The 18,890-nt window shown below is 43.6% G+C and overlaps 2 protein-coding genes across 2 annotated transcripts; both read left to right on the top strand.

Annotated features, from left to right (window-relative positions):
* The first annotated feature begins 16 nt into the window (after positions 1 to 16).
* KIFBP (kinesin family binding protein) lies at positions 17 to 9,818 on the top strand. Its single transcript, XM_048069585.2, has 7 exons — positions 17 to 402; positions 2,080 to 2,178; positions 4,424 to 4,503; positions 4,612 to 4,795; positions 5,925 to 6,009; positions 7,494 to 7,603; positions 8,286 to 9,818. Exons 1-7 carry the CDS (start codon positions 52 to 54, stop codon positions 9,162 to 9,164), a joined length of 1,788 nt encoding a protein of 595 aa, XP_047925542.1. The 5' UTR covers positions 17 to 51; the 3' UTR covers positions 9,165 to 9,818.
* Positions 9,819 to 16,765: 6,947 nt separating this feature from the next.
* Positions 16,766 to 18,727, top strand: SRGN (serglycin). The gene is made up of 3 exons (XM_013178710.3): positions 16,766 to 16,932; positions 18,151 to 18,298; positions 18,423 to 18,727. Exons 1-3 carry the CDS (start codon positions 16,842 to 16,844, stop codon positions 18,619 to 18,621), a joined length of 438 nt encoding a protein of 145 aa, XP_013034164.2. The 5' UTR covers positions 16,766 to 16,841; the 3' UTR covers positions 18,622 to 18,727.
* Positions 18,728 to 18,890: the final 163 nt, after the last annotated feature.

The following is an 18,890-nucleotide window of genomic DNA, read 5'->3' as shown; positions in this document are numbered from 1 at the left end:
TCCGTCGGCCGGCGGCGCGATCGTGACGCGGCCGGGCGACGGGGCCGCAAGATGGCGGCGGCGGCGGGCGGCTGGTGGGCCGCGGCCTGCGAGAAGTTCCGCAGCGCCCGCACCCTGTCGGCCGTGGAGTCGCGCAAGGACCCGGAGAGCGAGCCGTACCGCTCCAAGTACAGTGCCCGGGCGCTGCTGCAGGAGGTGAAGCAGCAGCTGAGCGCCGCCGAGGAGGGAGGCGAGGCGCGGCTGCTGGCCGTGAGGCGCGCCGTGCTGGAGTACGAGCTGGGCGTCAACCACACCGACACCGAGGAGCTGTCGGCCGGCGAGGAGCACCTGCAGCGCTGCACGCAGCTCCTCCAGCCGCACCGCCTCTCCCGCGACTGCGTTTCCCTCTACATCCAGGCCCAGGTGGGCAGCGGTCCTGAGGGGGCTCTGAGGGGGCCCTGGGTGCTGTGAGCTCGGCAGAGGAGCGCTGGGAGGGATCTGCGCCTCTCCAGCCCCATGGGGGCACGGCCCATTTTCTTTTTGCCCGAAAGGGCAGTTCATGAGGGGTGCGGAGGTGCGCTGCTCGCTTTGGAGCTTGCTCGCTGCTGTGCCGAGTGTTAGTGGTGTGTTCTCTTGATAGACGTCGGGTGTTGGCAAAGCAGCCTCCTCCTCAGGATAGGGAAGCAGAAATTCGTAAGGCCTGAGCAAGAATAAATTAGTGGAAGATTTCAGTGTGTCCAGACCTTAACCGTGATTCCTTAACCCTCACTTGCTGTCAAAGTCAAGTTGGGGGATGCTTTTAGTTATGCAGTATCCAGAAAAGGTAAATTATTCTTAAAATCGCTTACTTGTTTGCTTTTCAGCATTGCCTATTATTTCTTAATCTATTATATTTTATTCAAGACGTAAACACCATTTTGAGAGTCTAGAAATAATAACATTCACTCCCTAAAACTGAAGAAGATAATACTGTTAGCAAGATTTCTGTCCAACAGCAGACAGGGCTGCCATCACCTGCCACCTAGTGCAAGGCGTGCAGCTGTGAGCAGTGATGTTAAATGAGCGTGCCCTCAGCTTTCCATCCCAAGTGCTGTAAAAGACTTGAGTATTTAAATTAAAAAACACAAAGCCACCAAACCTGAGTATGAACGTAGTAGCAGTCACCATGGCCGTAATTCATCAACATGTTCTAGGTACCGCAAATTATGTTGTCGCTGCACTTGTGCTGTTTGGAGAGGAAGGGCATTCCTTTTTCCTGCTGGGCCTGTTTCTGTAGTCCTACCTGTAATTTCTGTCCTTTTGTCTAAGGATATATGTGGCAACTTCTGTCTAACTAAATTTGGTTAGTCCCACTGCTCAGCTGTGGGTAGAATGTTTCTGTTCATAAACATCATGCTATACGGTGCTTTCTTTTAAAAATAATAAAATGAATGGAAATGAAAGGGCCATGAGGCTGGTGTACAACTATGCATAGTAGCTTTTTTGAAGGTCTTTTTTTTTAGTCTTGTTGGAGTTTGTAACAACACTGGCTAGGAATTAAATTAGCACAGTAGATGTGGATTGTTATTAATACCTTCGTCTTATTTTTGTAAAAGGTAGGTTCACAGCTGCAGTAACATGTTACTATGAACTTTCCTGTAATATAAATCTAAGGGTGGTAGTCCATAGCTTTTACATCTTAGTAGTTCCTTTCGTCTCTTCTTGTTGTCAAAGTGTACAAGCATTCATTGCTAGCATTTTTTTCCCCTGTTAAATTTTTCCACAAAGTTGTGATGACAAATATCTAATATGATAGCGAATGATTTAAAACATGCTTGAATCAGATGTAGAACATGCTGTGTAGGAAAAACTTTATTTGAACACACCAGTCCTAATTTAGGAGACCAAACACAGAAAGTTACACGTTGTGAGATGACATTTGTATGTATTTGCCCCTGCGGGAACCTTCCTCTTTGAGCAACTTGTGATAAAATGGGTTGCCTTTTGAAATATATGATTTTAAAATATCAGTCTTCATCCCCATATATATATATAAGTTATTTGGATAAAACGTGTGATGTAATTGGAAAATAACTATTTTGTTCTTCCTTTTAAATTTAGAACAATCTAGGTATCCTGTGGTCTGAAAGGGATGAAATTAAAACTGCACAAACTTACTTGGAATCTGCCGAAGCCTTGTATAATCAATACATGAAAGAGGTACTGTGTTTATTAATATTCTGTCAGGTCTTACTTTCATGCACCACTTACAGTTTCATTGGTCTTGGAAAAAACATACAATGGAACTTGAGTTTCTGAGCTTTGTACTCGCTGCTGTGATACTTTTGAGAAGTGGGATGGTTTGTACTGCTAGCAGAGGAGGCTCACTTGCTAGTTTCAAAATGGGTTTACTCAGGAAAATAGTTCTGCTCAAAAAAAAAAAAAAAAGGTCCTGCATGAAAGGTTTTTGAGGTGATACTCCACATTGAAGACAGGTAGAATTTGGTTTCTAATTAAGATTGTCCTAATCTTGTTTTGGGAATGCTGTGAAATGTCAAACTTTCAGTCTGATAAGGGAAATAAAGTGCAATGTTTGCATGGCTTGGTCTGACCATGCACAATATAATATTGCATAGAGGCAAGGAGTTCAGTTCATTTCAAAGAGGACAATCTTACGAGCAGTTATACCCCTCTTGCATATTAAACAACCTTTTGAGTTGTGGATTCTGCTGTATATCAACAAAGGCTCCCTTGTGCTATTGTTAGGTGCTTTGCAAAGCTGTTCCTACAGTGACTTGCCTCAGGGACAGAAGAGTTCCTGAGTGAGCTAAAAATATTTGTGAACTTAAAGGAGCAGTGTGCTGTGTTTCAGGTTAGACAGAAGTTAGATGCATTAAATTAGTTTTACATGAATGTGGTTTACAGAATAAGTTATTCTTATGGAAATTTTAAGATGGGTTATTCTTTATGGGTTAATTCCTGCCACAGTACTGCCTTTGTAACCATGGTAGTCTACACTTAGAGAAGAGGTAATGGATATAGGGAATAAAAAACAATTTGTGTTAAAAAGCCTCTCTGTTTTTCACCCTCTGAATCAGTTGGTTTAACTAGAGATACTGTACCTCTCTACAGACCCTCACTCTAATTAATTCCTGATGTTCATCCGTGATATACCCAGCCAAGCATGATATTGTTAGCTTCCACAGCACCTCTAAAAGTTTGTCTCTTGCTCCAGTGATTATGGTATTGAATGGATACTACCACATATTTCAGTGGATTAGACAATGCTGCCAAATACTTCATGTTTTTACATTTTACTTTTCTGAAATGGTTATTTTTTGTTGGCTATCTGTATGTCGTTAGGTAAAGGGTAGGGTATGCGTACAAAACTGTCATAACCTCACATCAGATCATTTGTCACGTTATTGTCCCCAACGTTTATTTACTTCCCACTTACATAGTAGGGCATTATAGTCAAACGTATGCCATAAGCAGTATTAGTCTGTCTGCCTCACCAGTTATGCTGACTTTACTGACAGTTTTTAAGACAAGCTTGAACAGAGCACTGCTGAAAGATGTGTAATCACCACTCTGTTTTAATCTCCCAAACTGTCATAGAATGAATAAAAATAAATATAAAATCAGAGTTAATACTTATGTGCTCAGCAATATCTTTCATTTCTTCTTGTATGAAGAAAATAATTACTTTGTACATATCACAATATATATGAGGATTATGACAGAGCTTTTGGTTTAAAAAACAAACAACGAAGTATTTCACTAATAATTCACTCATTTTCATTAATAAACTTGCATGTAGGTCGTGTCTTAGATCAAGATTTAGCAGCTTCATCCTCCAAAGACATTGGCTGTTGTCTCATTTCTATGTTTGTGTGAACAGCCTCAGCAGCTTGTGAATAAAGGGAGTGATTGCAAAGTGGCAAGAGCAGTCTCTGCAGCAGGTCTGCTGAGCGCTCTGCATGTAATGTTCTTTGCGGTACTTCCTGCAGGATGTTTTCTTGTTACCGATTAGTGCTGCTGGGCAAACGAATATTTCACACTTGAAGACAAGCTTAGTGTTAAACTGATGCTTTAAAAACATGATGTAAAGCCATTATGTTGTTATATAATCTAAAGACACCCAATTGCAGTCCTGTAAAAATACAGGGTGAGTATTTCTGGTGCAGGTAGCATGCATTATTTTGAAGTATGCAGGCAGAAATATTTTACAAGCTGAACACAGTGTAATTCTATGTGAAATTGTGGTCTTCTTCCTCCCCAAATTTCTTGAATTATATAGAACTGCTGCAGAGATGTGACACTCAGATAGCTGTAGATGCATTATGTGAAGTTCTGTTGAATTTAGGATTGAAAAGTGGTAAACCAGTCTGCAGCCAGAAGAGGGAGCGCTGTGTCACAAAGTAGGAGAAATGTAGTTGACTGAATAGGTCGTGTATTCCTGCAGGATGGAAATCCTCCCCTGGATCCCAGTGAACATTTCATGTCAGAAGAAGAAAAACTCACAGACCAAGAAAGATCAAAAAGGTGGGTGCATAGCAGCATATTCGAATTTTCTTAATTTTTATTTTCTTACTTAGGAGGGTGTATTTAGGGAGTCGAAAAAGAAGAAATCTAAGGAGTTTCTTTTTTCAGATTTGAGAAAGCTTATACCCATACGCTGTATTATCTGGCCCAAGTCTACCAACACCTGGAGATGACTGAGAAGGCTGCTCAGTATTGCCATACTACTCTGAAACGACAGCTTGAGTACTGTGGCTATTACCCAGTGGAATGGGCACTCAACGCTGCTACGCTGTCACAGTACTATCTCTCTAAGGTAATACAGTGGTTTTTCTGCTGTAATTATATCATAAACGTAGCTAGCAAGTAAGACTATTGTTTAAACATCTGTTTGGAGTAGGGCTCCTTGTTAAATTAAAAATGGCCTCTTACTAAACCATGGATTGTCTTCTGACATGGTAGAGCTGTTATTTTTTTCTGAAGAAGCCATAGTAGCCTTGCTTTTCTGTGGCTTAGTGATGACAACAGGGAAAATGGACAGGGCTGTAGACAAGAAAAGCTCTGTAGTTAATGAACATCTCAGCAGTGATGTGACATGATGCTTGTAAGTGAAATTCACTAGGTCATAATTGCTTAATCTTAAATTGTTTCTTATATTGTTCTCTTACAATACAGAATCTGAAAACAAAGACTTCTTAGGGCTGAGGTATTGCATGTTGTATGTTCCATATAAATCATTGTCCTTTGTACTTTGGCACGTGCTTAAGAACTGAGCCTATGTGAACATTAAGGCTAACTGTAAGATGGTAATTGTTATTTCCACACATCTGTCTGGACTCTGAATAATCTATTCGGTTAGGAAATGCTTCCATTTTGTTTAGGAATGTTTAAGTTCCAGACCACTCAGGTGCTTTTTCCTGATCCTTAAAAACTTCTATACATAAACCAGTTAATGCTTATTTGAAAAGTAACTTGTCATTTCCATGTGGTTTTGATGCATTGACAAGAGTAATCATTAAACAAGGCAAATATAAGTAAAGGAGTCTAAATCTGACTTAATGTATTGACTTGTTTGTCCAGCTCCTTTTGACTAATGCCGTCTGATACAGTCTTCACCAGAAGATGTCAGGGAGTGATAGTAGCATAGATCAGAGCAGTCTGAAAATGTTCACAATCTAATATAAAAAAGAATATTAAAAGAATGGCTTGCTTTTGTGGCTGTGGTAGACAGAAAATAGTTAGAAAATACTGCATTCAGTAGTAGGTGTGGAAAAATTGTCTTTTCTTCCAGCATCCAGGGGAATATTCTTGACAGCCTCTCAGTTCTGTAATTTGCTTTGCACTCCTGTCTCCGTACTGCCCGAGGTGAGGGGTCTAACCAAGTTGAGAGCAGTGCTTGTGTTGCTTGTTCCAGTGATAAATGCTGCCGTTTCTGTTTCTCTCAGCAATGTTTTATGGAGTCCCGACATTGTTTAGCAGCAGCCAGTGTCATCTTTAGCCAAGCCGGCCAGGTGCCATCTGCTGAAGACAGTAAGTTCACATAAGTGTTCAACAATAAAATATGGTGAATTATGCATCATTAATACGTGCATTGAAAGTGAAGCCTATAAATATGTACAAAACATATTCCAGTGTTAATTTTCAAAAATCTCTTTTGTTAATAAACTGGAACATCTCTGAAGAGCTGCTACTACTGCAGCTTAAGATTAGCTATGAGTAAACCCTTTGAAAATAAAATCAAGTGCTTGTTGATGATGTTTCAGAAAGCATACCAGAAAGTTAGATAAGACTTGCATTTACTGTAAAGGTGACAAAGATTAAAAACTGAAATTTAAAACAATATGCTTTCAATAGTGGCAGTTCACCCACTTGTTACTGTATGTGTACTTAAAATCCAGCTTACCTTTGCTTGTAAACCATCAGAGGATGATGATTCAATGAACCAAAACAGGTGCTTCCTGGGCATAGTTTTTAAAGGGGGAAGGAAACTGCAGCTCTTAAAAAGCCCAAATTCAGAAGGCACTTTTACTGCCTGTTGTTGCTGAATTCTGCAGCCTCATTAATGGCTATTTTTGAAGTTGTAGATAGCATCCTTGTTGTTTGGGGTATTTTTGTAAAGGAACAACTTCACTGTTCAGCACAAAGATCAATAAAAGACCTCTAAAGAACTGACCGCAGTTTTAAGGACCTGTGGTTATGTGATAGCATCAGTACGCAACATAAGTTGTCTGTTGTAGGATTATGCTTTGCTTATCTACAGCACAGCTTTTTATGTTCCATGTCTTGGGCAAATGAAAGCTGCAAAACAGTAGAGCTTAACTGATGGAGAATGAGCAAGTACTCAGGGAAGTCCCAGTGTGAGTTCCTAACTCTGACTTTAAACGGTGATTATATTGTTTAACTTCTAATGGTTTGAATTATTTAGGATTCTAGCACTTCAATCCATCCATGTTGTTAATTCACATAAACTATAGCCTGAATAGACTCAAATGAATTTTATTTAATTGAAGTTCAGTGACAGTACATTAATTTGTTTTTAGTATTTTTTCTTGCTCAAAAATACAGAATTCTATGCAGTTGCCTTTGAGGATGTACTTAAATGATGGTGTCCAAAAGACTTTCAGTTTCAGGGGAACAGGGCTGTCAGAGCTGGGTTATGCAGATCTCTTAAGCCTGTAAAAACCCAGGGGTTTTCAAACAGCATGTGTTATAAAATATTCAGGAGGTCTGCATCGGTGTTTATGGGCTTCTGTAGCTACCTGTCTGCACAGTTGTCAGAGTTCTTGAATATGATCATTAAACTAAAAAATGAGGTTATGTTTTCAGTAGGCATGTAGAAGCATACCAGCTGATTACAGAGTTGTATAATAACTTAATGCAGTGAACATGTATCTGTTCAACAACTAAGAAAAAATAATTAAATACAAGTAATGTTTTCTTTGCATGTAACATTTGGGGTTACTACTGGAGTGCTCAAGTATTAAGGTTCTCACGCGTTTATATCCACTAACTAGATGAAAATGAGCAAGACCAGCAGGACCTTCGACAGAGAAAAGCTGAAATTGCAAGATGCTGGATTAAGTATTGCTTGAATCTTCTGCAGAGTGCTCGGAAATTACTTGAGGTAATTCAAAATCTATTCTGTAGAATAGATTGCTAAAAAGAACAAGTCTATTTTGATGCTCGTAGCAGGAGTCAGTTCATAGTTGGTAGCAAATGATAAGTAATTGCCCACTGAATAATATAATAGCTGCTTGAAATCTAGCGGGTATTTCGTAGCATGTTTTGGCTTTAATGCAGTACTTAGAAATAATCATGGATGGGAGATCAGCTCTCTAACATGATCAGTGTGCTGCATGTACAGCAACTTCACCAACTCCTCTCCTCTCTTGAATTTGCTCATGGCTTGATTTTGGCAGGTCACTTAGTTAGCTGGCAGTAAGAACATCCTCTTAATACGCAGCACTTTAGCGTGCTGGTTTTTTCATGCTAAATGCTTAAAACTCAGCATTTGCTGAAATGTTCTGCAGAAGCAGGGCCTTATGGCTTTACATTTATTGGTTTGACTACATTGTCACACAGAGTAGGCAGACTTAAATTGTTTTTGTCTTGTGTTTTTACAGAATCAAGATTGTAATCTATATTTTTGTTAGCGAAAATGAGGTTTAATATGCAAGTGTGTCTTCTATTGTGTTTTGCTGCTAGCTAGTTTGTATTTGAAAGGTAACTCTTAAATAAAATGATCCAGTGTAAGCCTGTCTTTGTAAGGCATGTGCACTTTTAATTACTATGCTTTGTGTTTTCAGGATGACATAGGAGAGATGGATTCATTCAGGCAAATGCAACTTAAAGCCCAAAGGAAAAAAGAGGAAGATGAAAAGGAGAACGGCAGGAAAAAAGCTGTCCTTTTTGGGACGAGTGATATATGTGACTCTGTCTTAGCCATGGAAGAGAAAGTGAGCAGCGTGTATCCGTTAGATTTTCAGGAAGCCAGAGAGATCTTTTTAGTGGGTCAGAACTATGTTCAGGAAGCAAAAGAGTTCTTCCAGGTTGATGGTTATGTTACTGACCATATTGAGATTGTTCAGGATCACAGTGCGTTGTTTAAGGTCCTTGCTTTCTTTGAAGAAGACTATGAGAGACGCTGCAAAATGCACAAGCGTAGAATAGACATGCTGGAGCCTATATACGCAGACTTGAACCCACAGTACTACCTATTGATTAGTAGGCAGCTTCAGTTTGAACTAGCCGAGACTTATTACGAGATGATGGATTTAAAGGTAACTATTGGTAACAGGTTAGAGGGGCTTGACTCCCACACGATAAAAAAAGTTAATTCCTTGGCTCAGTTAGCAATCAAGTATTATGAACTCTTCTTAGATTCTTTGAGGAACCCAGATAAGGTGTTTCCTGAGGAGCTTGATGAAGATGTTCTTCGCCCTGCAATGGTGGCTAAATTTCATATCGCACGGCTCTATAGTAAGCTTATTACTTCAGATAGCAAAAAGCAACTGGAAAATATGCAGACATCATTGGAATATTACACATTTCTGATAGACTATTGTGAGAAGCACCCAGAAGCTGTCCGTGTTGTTGAGACTGAACTAGAACTCAGTAAGGAGATGGTGGGTCTTCTTCCAACAAGAATGGAGAGGCTAAGAGCGAAACTGGGGCCATTCGTATAAATACTCGCCTTGAAGGAAATGTGCACTATTAAAATGATCTCTGTCAAAACCAGTGCTGCCAGACAGTTTCTGTGCCGATTAATAAAACTAAGGTGTCCACGGTTTGGCAGTCCGACTAGAGCCTGCAGTAACACAACTTTATGAAAAATAGAGCACTCCAGTTTAGTAGCTCACCCACACTAATGGTCTAAACCTTAAATGTAAAGTGAATGTCCAGATGATGCTTTGTATTGCTTGTACGGTATGTAAATATAAACCTTTTCTCCTTCTATTTTTTCCTTTGAGATATGGTCTAAATGTAGTGCTGTACAAAAATGGTTTCTTCTAAGAGAATCTGTTGCTCTAGGAAGAATTTTCGAAGAAACTTGAGGCACATTCTTCCACTTAGAAAACTTTTTCTCTCTTCTAACCTTTGTCACCAGAAAACCTTATCCATATGAAGGGAACTTTTATTTTCATTATTTATTTTATGTGTTGCTCAGTGTTTTCTTTCCCTGTTAATTAAAACCTAACTGATAGAGGCTCAATAAATGGACTAGCTTGGCTAAATGTTTTTTTAGAGTCCTTAGAATTCTGTTTTGTTTTGTCTTACCAAGATACGATACACGGTACAACTTTTACCAAAATAAATGGTTGTGAAAGTGTTTCCCCATGTGCCATCGCTCAAAATACATGAGCATTTGAAGCGCCAGAATGACAAGCAAGAAAGCAGCAGGCTTTCTTGCTCAAGGTGGGAGGAGATGCCATGTTCTTAGTACAACTGTTGGAAAGTGGTAGGGTAGAGGTGCTGTTGGATAGTGCTCCAAACTTCAAGGCCTAAGGTGCCATAAACAGCTCCTTGTGTAGGTCAGGAAGGTCAGAAGCTTTCTCAGCCAGAGCTGCAGGTAGGCACCTCTCCGAAGTTGCTGCAGATCCTCAGGAGCACTGTTCAAATATCTGTCTTGATTCTGTGGATTGCCAAATTCTGTGCTAGAGCTGATTCTCATTAAGGGCCTGCTGATTTGGCTGTGTTCCTGGTCTTACACAAACCATCACCTTTGCGCCGTTCTGAATTAGCCCCCTATTTACTCCTTCATGGAAAACCAGGCTATGTTTCCGACCCAAAACACGCACTGAGCTTGTCTTTGTATTTCTTGTGTCTGTGGAAGGATTACAAACCAGTGCTGTAGATAAAACATAGGCTGAGCACGCAATCAAACCGTATACGTAGAGAGAACGGTCAGAGAGGTCAGCCAGCTCTGGGAAAGTGAAGTGACAAGGGTGTGCAGTAACAAGCTGCCCCACACACTGGCAGTCTTATCGTTATCGAGCTGAGGGGAAGATTTTTACAGAAATGGAGGGCGTTAAATGAGAACAGCCCAACAATGGGTTTCTTATGGAAACCTCAAGAAAATGAGAAAATTTGTAACTGGAGAGGGGGTGAGGGAGGAGCATATGCAAGCAAGAAAGTACATCGTGTATGTGTGGTAAAAACCTCTCGTTTGCAGACTGCTGCGCAGAACAGGCTGGCTGACTGCTAACCACAAGCAAATAGGCCAACACATGGGTCCTGGAAATGAGAGGTAGCAAAGCTCAAAACTAGAGCATCTATTTTGCATGCATGCACAGAGTGTGTGTGCACGTGTGTACGAATGCGTGTGTGCATTGTTTGTTTTCCTAATTGTCTAGTCAGCCTTTAAGAGTTTTCTTTCCACTGTCAGTACCTCAATTCAGTTTTTCCCTTGACCTGACAGTAGGACAGCCCACAGGTTCTCAGAGGGCTGTACTGCGTGTTCTTGTGTGTGATTTCAGTTAAAGGCAGTGTGCATTTTTACCGCTAACTCGTATAATTTAAAATATAAGGTTATGTTTTTCTAATTACTTCTAGCTTTGTATAGCTAGGTAGAAAAAGGACTTTTATGATTTTTTCCCCTCATTTTTAAATATTCCACCCTTGAGGGCCTTCAAGTGAATTTTTTAAAGCAAGGCTGGGCTTGTCAAACTTGGCTTTATTTGTAATTCAGGGAAAGACAGACCAAGGGCTAACCCACCGTACAAAAGCAGAGCGGAGTGCAGGGCCCTGTGTCACTTTTAGGCAGCAGTTGGTGTGTAGAGGAGCACCCCTCTTGTTAGCAGCTTTTGCTTTGTATTCACCAAAATTCTGGTCAAAGCTCAGTGGAGAACAGGACAATACTTAAAAAGGCCTGGAAATAAAAGAGAACAGGGCTTTTTTCACACTTTTTTCAACTTGTGGGGTTGGTGCTGTGGTTTGGACACCTCTTGCCTGTGCAGGAGTGCTTCAACTGGTCTTAAAAACTGCAGTATAATGTAAGTGTATATATTCATTATATATTACATTTAGAGCTCCAGAAACCAATCATGTCTGTTCTTCATCTCCTACAGTAAAAGTTGAAGACTACTACCAACTAAACATATTTTATTCCTGAGACTATTTCATGCCAGATTCTCACTGCAACACATTATATTATGGTATTCTGAGGCATGTCTTTCTTATGGAAACCTTTTGAATATTTCCTATTTGTTAAGCTATTTGATAGAATGGACTTAGATTGTGTAGTAGCTTAAAAAAAGGGAGGGAGGCCAAGAGGGGACTTGTTGGATTAGGCAGCAAAGCTCCCTTCAGGAATGCTGAGTTTTAACTGTGAAGTATGTGTGAGGTCAGGCATTTATTTCAAAGATTAATTAAAGATTAGATTCCTGTGAACTCCATTTAAACCGCGTTTTATTCTTTTTTGTACCTCAAAAAAATCTTGCTACTGAAAACTCCTTTCTGTTGTTTTACTGTTTTTTTCTCCTTACCCAGCATGGAGCAGTGAGGTTTACAAGAAGCCCATGTTTGTGCAGAATGCATATCAAGTGTCAGATCTCCTAAACATGGAGGCTATAACCTCAGCGTCCTTCTTCAGACAGTGCATAATACTAACTAGAGGTAATTTGTTTTGTTTAAAAACAGTTTCGTTTTAATTTAAATGCTCTCAATTCTCATACTAGCTAAGACGCTTTACGTGTTACAAAGTGGGTGGATCAGGAAGCTTGTTAAATGGTTCAGGACAGAGAATTAAACCACTGCCTTTTTCTGCCTCACCCTCAAAGCCTATGGAAGAAGGCTCTTTCCCTTTTTCCCTTGAGGAGAATGGCAGAACGGTCGTGTCCTTTGCCATTCTCCTCCCTTAAACCGGCTGAAACCGGGGGAAATGAGAAGTGAGCCCTCGCTTCCCCTTTCCCATCAGGAACATGGGTCCCCCGCACCCCAAAGGGCACAGTCTTACGTGGTCTTGGCAAGGCGGATGACTTCCTCCTCTATCTGCAGACAGAGATGCCTCGATGTATCGGTGCAGAGCTGGCACTGGGTGTGATCACTGCAGCAGCCCCACGTCCGGAAACATTGCAGGAGCCTGATTAAGCTCAACATCAGACAACGAGATACAAGACTGATCTGCTTAAATTATGGCTTTAGGCATTTCAGTTTTTTTTTTTTCTTTTTTTTCCTTTTGCTCAGCACTCAGTGAAGATGAGCTTTACTTGTGTGTTTCTTCTAAAAGATTGAGATAATCACTGTTGCTTTGATGTTTTCTATGGAACTTTTCATTATAAAATGCCCAGAACCAGACCAGTGAAGCAGGACCCCTACCTAGGCTGGCATCCCTGGAGCTGACCCCTTTACAGCCTTGCAGTTACAGAACTGAAGACTGTTATGTTAAAATCAAGTGTGTAAATTTGTGGCTGGAAGCATTTGTCAACTTTTTCCTCCTCAATTGCAACATTTTAGGTTACTTTAGAGCTTGCCAGGAATAATTAAGGCAGATTCTGAATTCCGTTTAAAAACTTTGCTCATGTGCTTCCAAGTAACTCTTTCAAAGTGCCTGCTAGCACTTTTTAATTTTGCAATTTAGTTGATCACGTCTCGCTCTTCCTCATCCCAGCGAGATGTATGAGCAATCAGTGATTTCCTAACAAGAACCATTTGCCTGCCTGCCCTTTTCCAAAAGCGTACAGTTGGGTATTTACAACCAAAGATGTGAGCGTTGTACCAGAGAGACTGTGCAGGGAGGGAATACTGAACACAGCCCGTTTTACAACCACTAAAATATATCGAGTTTTGTTCGGAGAAGTGACTGACAGCAGCACAGCGCCTGAGCTTGGAAGAGCACAATTGTTCAGGTGTTTTGTGGCAATGCTCACGTGTTTAGTGCTTGAGTTTTTTCCCATCTGGTGCACACAAAACGCTGAAAGTCTCCTCACATGCTCATTGACACTGTAAGAGACGTCAAGCAGTGATGCAAGTATTTCGCTGTTAGAGCTATTAGTAGACTTTGCTGATGAAACAAAAAGGAATTGGATAAGTGATGAGTGAAAGGTTGCGATGGACAAGTTGGAGCGAGACGTTAGTCACTGGACGCTGTGAGAGGACAGCAAGGGTTTGCGTCAGAGAGCTCCAAGATCCTCACCTGAAATACGGGGGGAAAAAGAAGGAATTAGCAAGACAATTTCCTGTAAGTTAACCCTCTTGGAGGAGAGGAAGAGAAAGTGATTCCCGAACAGGCTCTCCAGCTGCTCTGAGTGTTGGCCATGAAACTGCTCGCCTGGAGCCCGTCTCCAGAGGAGTCCAGCAGCCTCCGGAGACGCTTCAGAGCAGCCCACAAGGGGATGCAGTCAGGTAGGCCCAGAGCCTCCCTCTGCCAGAAAACCAGGACTTTCCACATGATGGAGGCACTGATGGTCCAAAAATGACATCAGGTTCTGTCTAATAAAGACAAGAGGACAGAAGTGGTGATGTTGGACCTGATGACCACCAGCCTAGCGTGGTCTGCAGGCTCAGGGAGAGGAGGGGATGATAAAGAACAACATAACCTCCTGTATTTGCAAATAACTCTCAAATCCTTTTTCTGAACTTCTCCATGTGCTTTGTCTTATTTTTTATGGTGCCAAGCTGCCTATGCTACTTAGGGCTTTAGTAAGAACACACCTCTCTCTACACCATAAAGGCACAAAGTTCTGCTAGCATGAGGGTCTCTTGAGTGTGACCACCCTCATCAGCCTGTCCTAACCCTACTGCGCCGTTTGCTGGAAGCATCAAATGGGATGAATCCAGTCCCAGGCTGGCAGAGCCCTGTTTGAGGTCCTCAACTGCCCTAAAAGCCACTCTTGACCGCAAGGGAGGCTGAGGCCAGCGCAAGTTCCTCATTTCGTCTCCATACGGTTTGGCCATTCAGTTGCTTGAGTATGTATAACTTCAATCTATCTCCATCCTGAACCCATTTTAATTCCTACAGTGAAAGCCTCCTGCTGCTTTGGGCTTCAGCATGTGAAAGCAGGAAGCGCCACAGCCTGCACCACAGGGGAAAGCTGCTTTTTGCCTTCTGAGGGAAGGGCCTGTTCTTCAGCCAATGTTTTTGACAGAGCCAAGATCGCTGGTGGCAGCTTCCTGTGAACCATCCGTAGTACTCGGTGCCCGTGCAGCTGTGGCTTTTGAGCAACGATTTCTCTCTGGGTGTCTGTTGGCCTTTATCATGGGAAAAAACAGGGAGCTGCTCTTCTGCGCAATCTAGATGGCAGCAAACGTCAGATTTCTGTGCAACGCATGTGAGCGGTAATGACTTCTTGTGAGATCTGAATCTTTCTTATCTTCATGGGCCAGGTCCTGATACTGCCCTTGGAGGCAAGAGGCTACGGCACGAGAGGCAGAGGGATGCCGTGTGCTGTGCGGGCTGCTGTGCTCCAGCATCCCAGGCGCTGGGCTCAGGCACAGCCAGGGTTGAGGATCCATCCTGGCTCCGGGCTGGACTTAGAAATCCCCTCAAGGGACCCAAATTTACCTCCTGGGTTCATCAGCTCTTTGTTATTTTGGGGTGGGACATGCTCTTACTTTCAGCCCCCAAAGGCTGGTTGTTTGGACATGAACTGGTGGGAGAAAGCATCCTTCAGTCGAGCTGTGATGCCTGTGGCCATCCTTCTCCCTTTAGCCTCTTTTCCAGTGCTGATCAGCACGAGTGTAGCCTTTCTGTACCACCAATCCCCAGCACAGTGACCTACAGGTAATGCATCGATGTGTAATATGTTTATGTAGATAACAGCAACCCCTGAGCATGCAGTGACCCCGCAGCAGTTGGGGTTTATCTGATTTCTGAGCAGTTATGAATGAGAAACTTCTTTATCAGGACCCCCATCTGGGTGGACAATGCCTCACCCCTGTACCTGCATGATACGGGGCCACCAGGAGGGAATTTTCTTGCCCTAAATCCCCTGTTGTCAATGGCAGGATAGCTGCTCTCACGCTGGGCACTCACACAGTGTGGTCCCAATGTAGTGATGTTACAAATTACTCATCACTCCTGAGGTAAACTGGGAGATAAAACAGCCCTGAGAGTTATGACTGAGGAGTGGTTCATCACTTGAGATTTTGAGATGTTTCTTCTCTGCTTTGGGGCTATTTCCAGGCATTTCGAGCACATCAGGAAGAGTCCCATGTGTCTGCGCAAGGGGCCAGAAGCAGCCCCCTCTCTCTCCCTGCCCCCAAATTAATGCCTTAGAAAAATGCAAAGCCCTTAATCTGCTTTACATGTGATTTGAAAGCAGCAGCAGTGCTTCAGCACCGCGGCAGTAAGACACTCCGATAGCCATACAATGGCACGTTTCAAGGTTATCACTGTTGCACAGGGGGCTGTGATCTGTTCCCCTGCCCACGCGGACACAGCCCTGTGGGGCCTGCTCCCGTGGGGGACCTGGGAAGGTTCCGTGAGCCCGTGACCAGCGGAAAGTCAGAGGTGTGATGGCAGGAACGACTTCCGTGGGCTGGGGCTGTGGGACCCTGCGTGTGTTTGCTCCATTTCCTATTGATGCTGAGCACCACCTCAAAAGAAAAAAAAAAAAAAAAAAAAAAAAACGAAAACAAAAACCAACACAGAGTTGATGCTAAAAATACAAAGTAGAGAAAAAGTCGGTACAAATAACTGCTGCCCGCAAGTCTGTACTTGCTAGCTTAGAGTCTCCTGGTTTTCCCATGCTGGAAAAACCATGTGTGGAAATGCAAAAATAAATGGCAAGAATTCTCAGCCCCTTGTCGGGCAGTGAATCCAAGGGAGCATCACAGGGAAAGTCACCGCTCACCAGAAGCACCGCCGGGGCCCCGGTGGACTTTCCACCTCATAAAAATAGATTCACCACAGACAGCTTGTGCTGCTGGCCGCGGTGCTGCGGGAGGTGCTGGCAGCATGCTGGCCCCCACATCTCTGCCTGGGTTAACCTGGTGGGGAGTGGTATGAGTAAGAAAAACCCCACCACTGCCATTGCCTTCTCGTGCCTGATTTATTCTTGGCTAAACTCAAGCCCGGCTGGTTTAATCCCAACGAAAAAGCTGCCAATGCAAAAACACGGTGGGCTGGAGGAAAGAGCAGTGGGCAGGGATGCGTGCCTGAACCGTGTGCCTGGTGGGCTTGTCGTGGGTTTGCCTTTGCCTGCGGGCAGCACCGGAGTGGGGATTTCGGTGCCCGGTGGGGAACTGGGGGGCCAGAGCACTGGGCTTTTCCACAGATGCCTCACTTCAGTCAATCAGGAAGCAGTGACGCAGGTTATGGGTTGGGTTTGAGGTTTCGGAAACCTTGTCTAAAAGTCGGTCTCCTCGCCTCACTGTATTTCTGAAGCGCGAGGCCGCAGCGGAGGCTGGCGGGGAGAGGAGGAATGCCGGCCAAAATGCAGCTCCCAGTCAGATGTAGCAGGAGGATTTTCCTGGCTGTTTGTGTAATCCTCTTTGTGGGATGCACAGCACAAGGTAACGCCGAGCGGTTGTTCTCTCTGTAATCCTCTTTCTGGGTGAGGCAGTGTGGGCCAGTGAAGCAGCCTCCAAATTTAAGGGAGAATATTTCAAATTGACCTTCTTCTGGGAGGAACGAGGTCTGCTTAGGAAACCTGCTTTGCTAGCTTCTTGTTTTCTGAAGGGAGAATTGGAAGAAAAGATGCCTTTTGCTAGTGGAACATTTCTGCGTCCCTCACCCAGCCCGTATAAGAAGAAGACTTTGTAAAATAAGCTACTCTATGTACACATATATCCAATATATGCCAATATAGATATTTTTAACCAGCCCTTTCTCAAGGGTCCGGTTATGTCCTGATATTCCATTATGCAGCTATAGAGTAAGCCTGTTGCAGTCCCCATGTCATAACTCCGCTGGTCTACTTGTGGGGGGCAGGAAACGAAATCGGACGTAAGTGTGAGGAAATTAAACGGTTTATTCAGTACAGAAAAAATTGCAACACGCAGCACTAAAACAACGAAAAGGAAATGTTGATTCATGATGACAAATGCCCTGTGGATTCCCTTCTTGCAAGAGAGTGGCACTTACCAACCATGTGTAGTATAATTTCTTGCCAAACTATGGCAAACTATGGCTATGGCAGTGAGAAGCTTTCATTATGCACCTACTGCTGTTTCTGCTCTGAGGATGAGCTTTCGGAGCTTAGAGCCTGATTTCTGTATAAAGCTTATTTACAAAGTATTCAGCTGCGGTTGTTTCTTTTGTTGCCACTGTTGTTATAAAAAACCTTCATAAGACGCTAAGAGAAATAAATAAGAAAAGGGAATATGCTGCGAAAGCAGCAGGAAATCCTACCTGAGAGACTTTTTCTCTGACAGAAGTGTGTAGGAGGAAGCTGAAAGTCATCTAGCACATTGTGGCAATATATGGAGCAATAGAGAGCCGTAATTACAGACAGAAATTCCCAAGAAACTGAGAAAAATTACATAGAGTGCCAAAAGGAGGAGGATGTGCCAGGAGGCTTCAGAACAAGTTAATTAAATGAAACTAGAAAGAAAGATGCTGTACTGTTGCTTCCATCCCCATTTTCTCCTTCCGGTAATTTTGGAGGTCTTGTTCATCAGCGTTGGCCCGGGGGGCACTGAGCCGAGGCAGTGGATTTGGGTAATTTTGGCGACGCAACACACACGTCGGGATTGGTGGGTGCGGGCGATTAACGTGGGCTGCTCCCACAGGTGCCCCCATGCAGAAGGCGCGGTACAAGAGGGTGAGGTGCCGGCCCGACGCCTGGTCCCCCAACTGCATCGAGGAGAAGGGGCCCTGGTTCCACCTGCCTGACGACAGCGCCAACAGGATCCTCCCTCCCATGGCCGACCCGTCCCTGTAAGTGCTAACGGTGCCATGGACATGCAGGGCTATGGCTCGTCTGGCCCCATGAGCGTGATATTTAGTGAATAATGAGGGAAATGGTGAATTATAATGAACCCGCTGCTTCCTGGCGTTTCAGGATGAAGAGCTACCAGGAGCTGAGTGACATCTTCCCACTCTCCGAGGAGGAATCGGGCTCTGGCTTGGACACAGCACCGGAGATGGAGCCTTCCTCGGGGTCAGGAGCCGAGGCCATCCCGGCTCCCCGGGCGGCCCGGAGACCGGAGCTGCCACCGGAGCTGGGGCTGCAGCTGTCAGAGGAGGCTCTGCTCCTCTAAGGCCCTGGCCGCCATGACAGGACCATCCCCTACCACCGCTCAATAAAAACCGTTGCCTTATAACTGTTACGGCTTTCACTCATTAAATGTCTTTATTAGGGCTGGACGCTGTCTTGTTTTGCTACATTAAAAGCGTTTATTAGGGCTGAATACTGGGCTGTTTTGATACATTAAAAGCGTTTATTAGGGCTGAACACCGGTCTGTTCTGGCACAACCACCGCCCCCCCTCAGCGACGCCATCCCCTCCCCCTGCCCCTCCCCCCGCCCA

Source organism: Anser cygnoides, chromosome 7, assembly GCF_040182565.1.
Source record: "Anser cygnoides isolate HZ-2024a breed goose chromosome 7, Taihu_goose_T2T_genome, whole genome shotgun sequence".
In the NCBI taxonomy this organism is placed as follows: domain Eukaryota; kingdom Metazoa; phylum Chordata; class Aves; order Anseriformes; family Anatidae; genus Anser; species Anser cygnoides.
This window is presented reverse-complemented; position numbering and strand designations above follow the sequence as displayed.

What these genes read in the sequence shown, in the direction of transcription:
- KIFBP (XM_048069585.2), top strand. Translation starts at nt 52, where the DNA reads ATGGCGGCGGCGGCGGGCGGCTGGTGGGCCGCGGCCTGCGAGAAGTTC. An exon ending in GACCAAGAAAGATCAAAAAG is followed by an intron (nt 4,504 to 4,611) that starts GTGGGTGCATAG and finishes TTCTTTTTTCAG; the next exon opens with ATTTGAGAAAGCTTATACCC. An exon ending in GTGCTCGGAAATTACTTGAG is followed by an intron (nt 7,604 to 8,285) that starts GTAATTCAAAAT and finishes TTGTGTTTTCAG; the next exon opens with GATGACATAGGAGAGATGGA.
- SRGN (XM_013178710.3), top strand. Translation starts at nt 16,842, where the DNA reads ATGCCGGCCAAAATGCAGCTCCCAGTCAGATGTAGCAGGAGGATTTTC. An exon ending in TGTGGGATGCACAGCACAAG is followed by an intron (nt 16,933 to 18,150) that starts GTAACGCCGAGC and finishes CTGCTCCCACAG; the next exon opens with GTGCCCCCATGCAGAAGGCG. An exon ending in CCCATGGCCGACCCGTCCCT is followed by an intron (nt 18,299 to 18,422) that starts GTAAGTGCTAAC and finishes CTGGCGTTTCAG; the next exon opens with GATGAAGAGCTACCAGGAGC.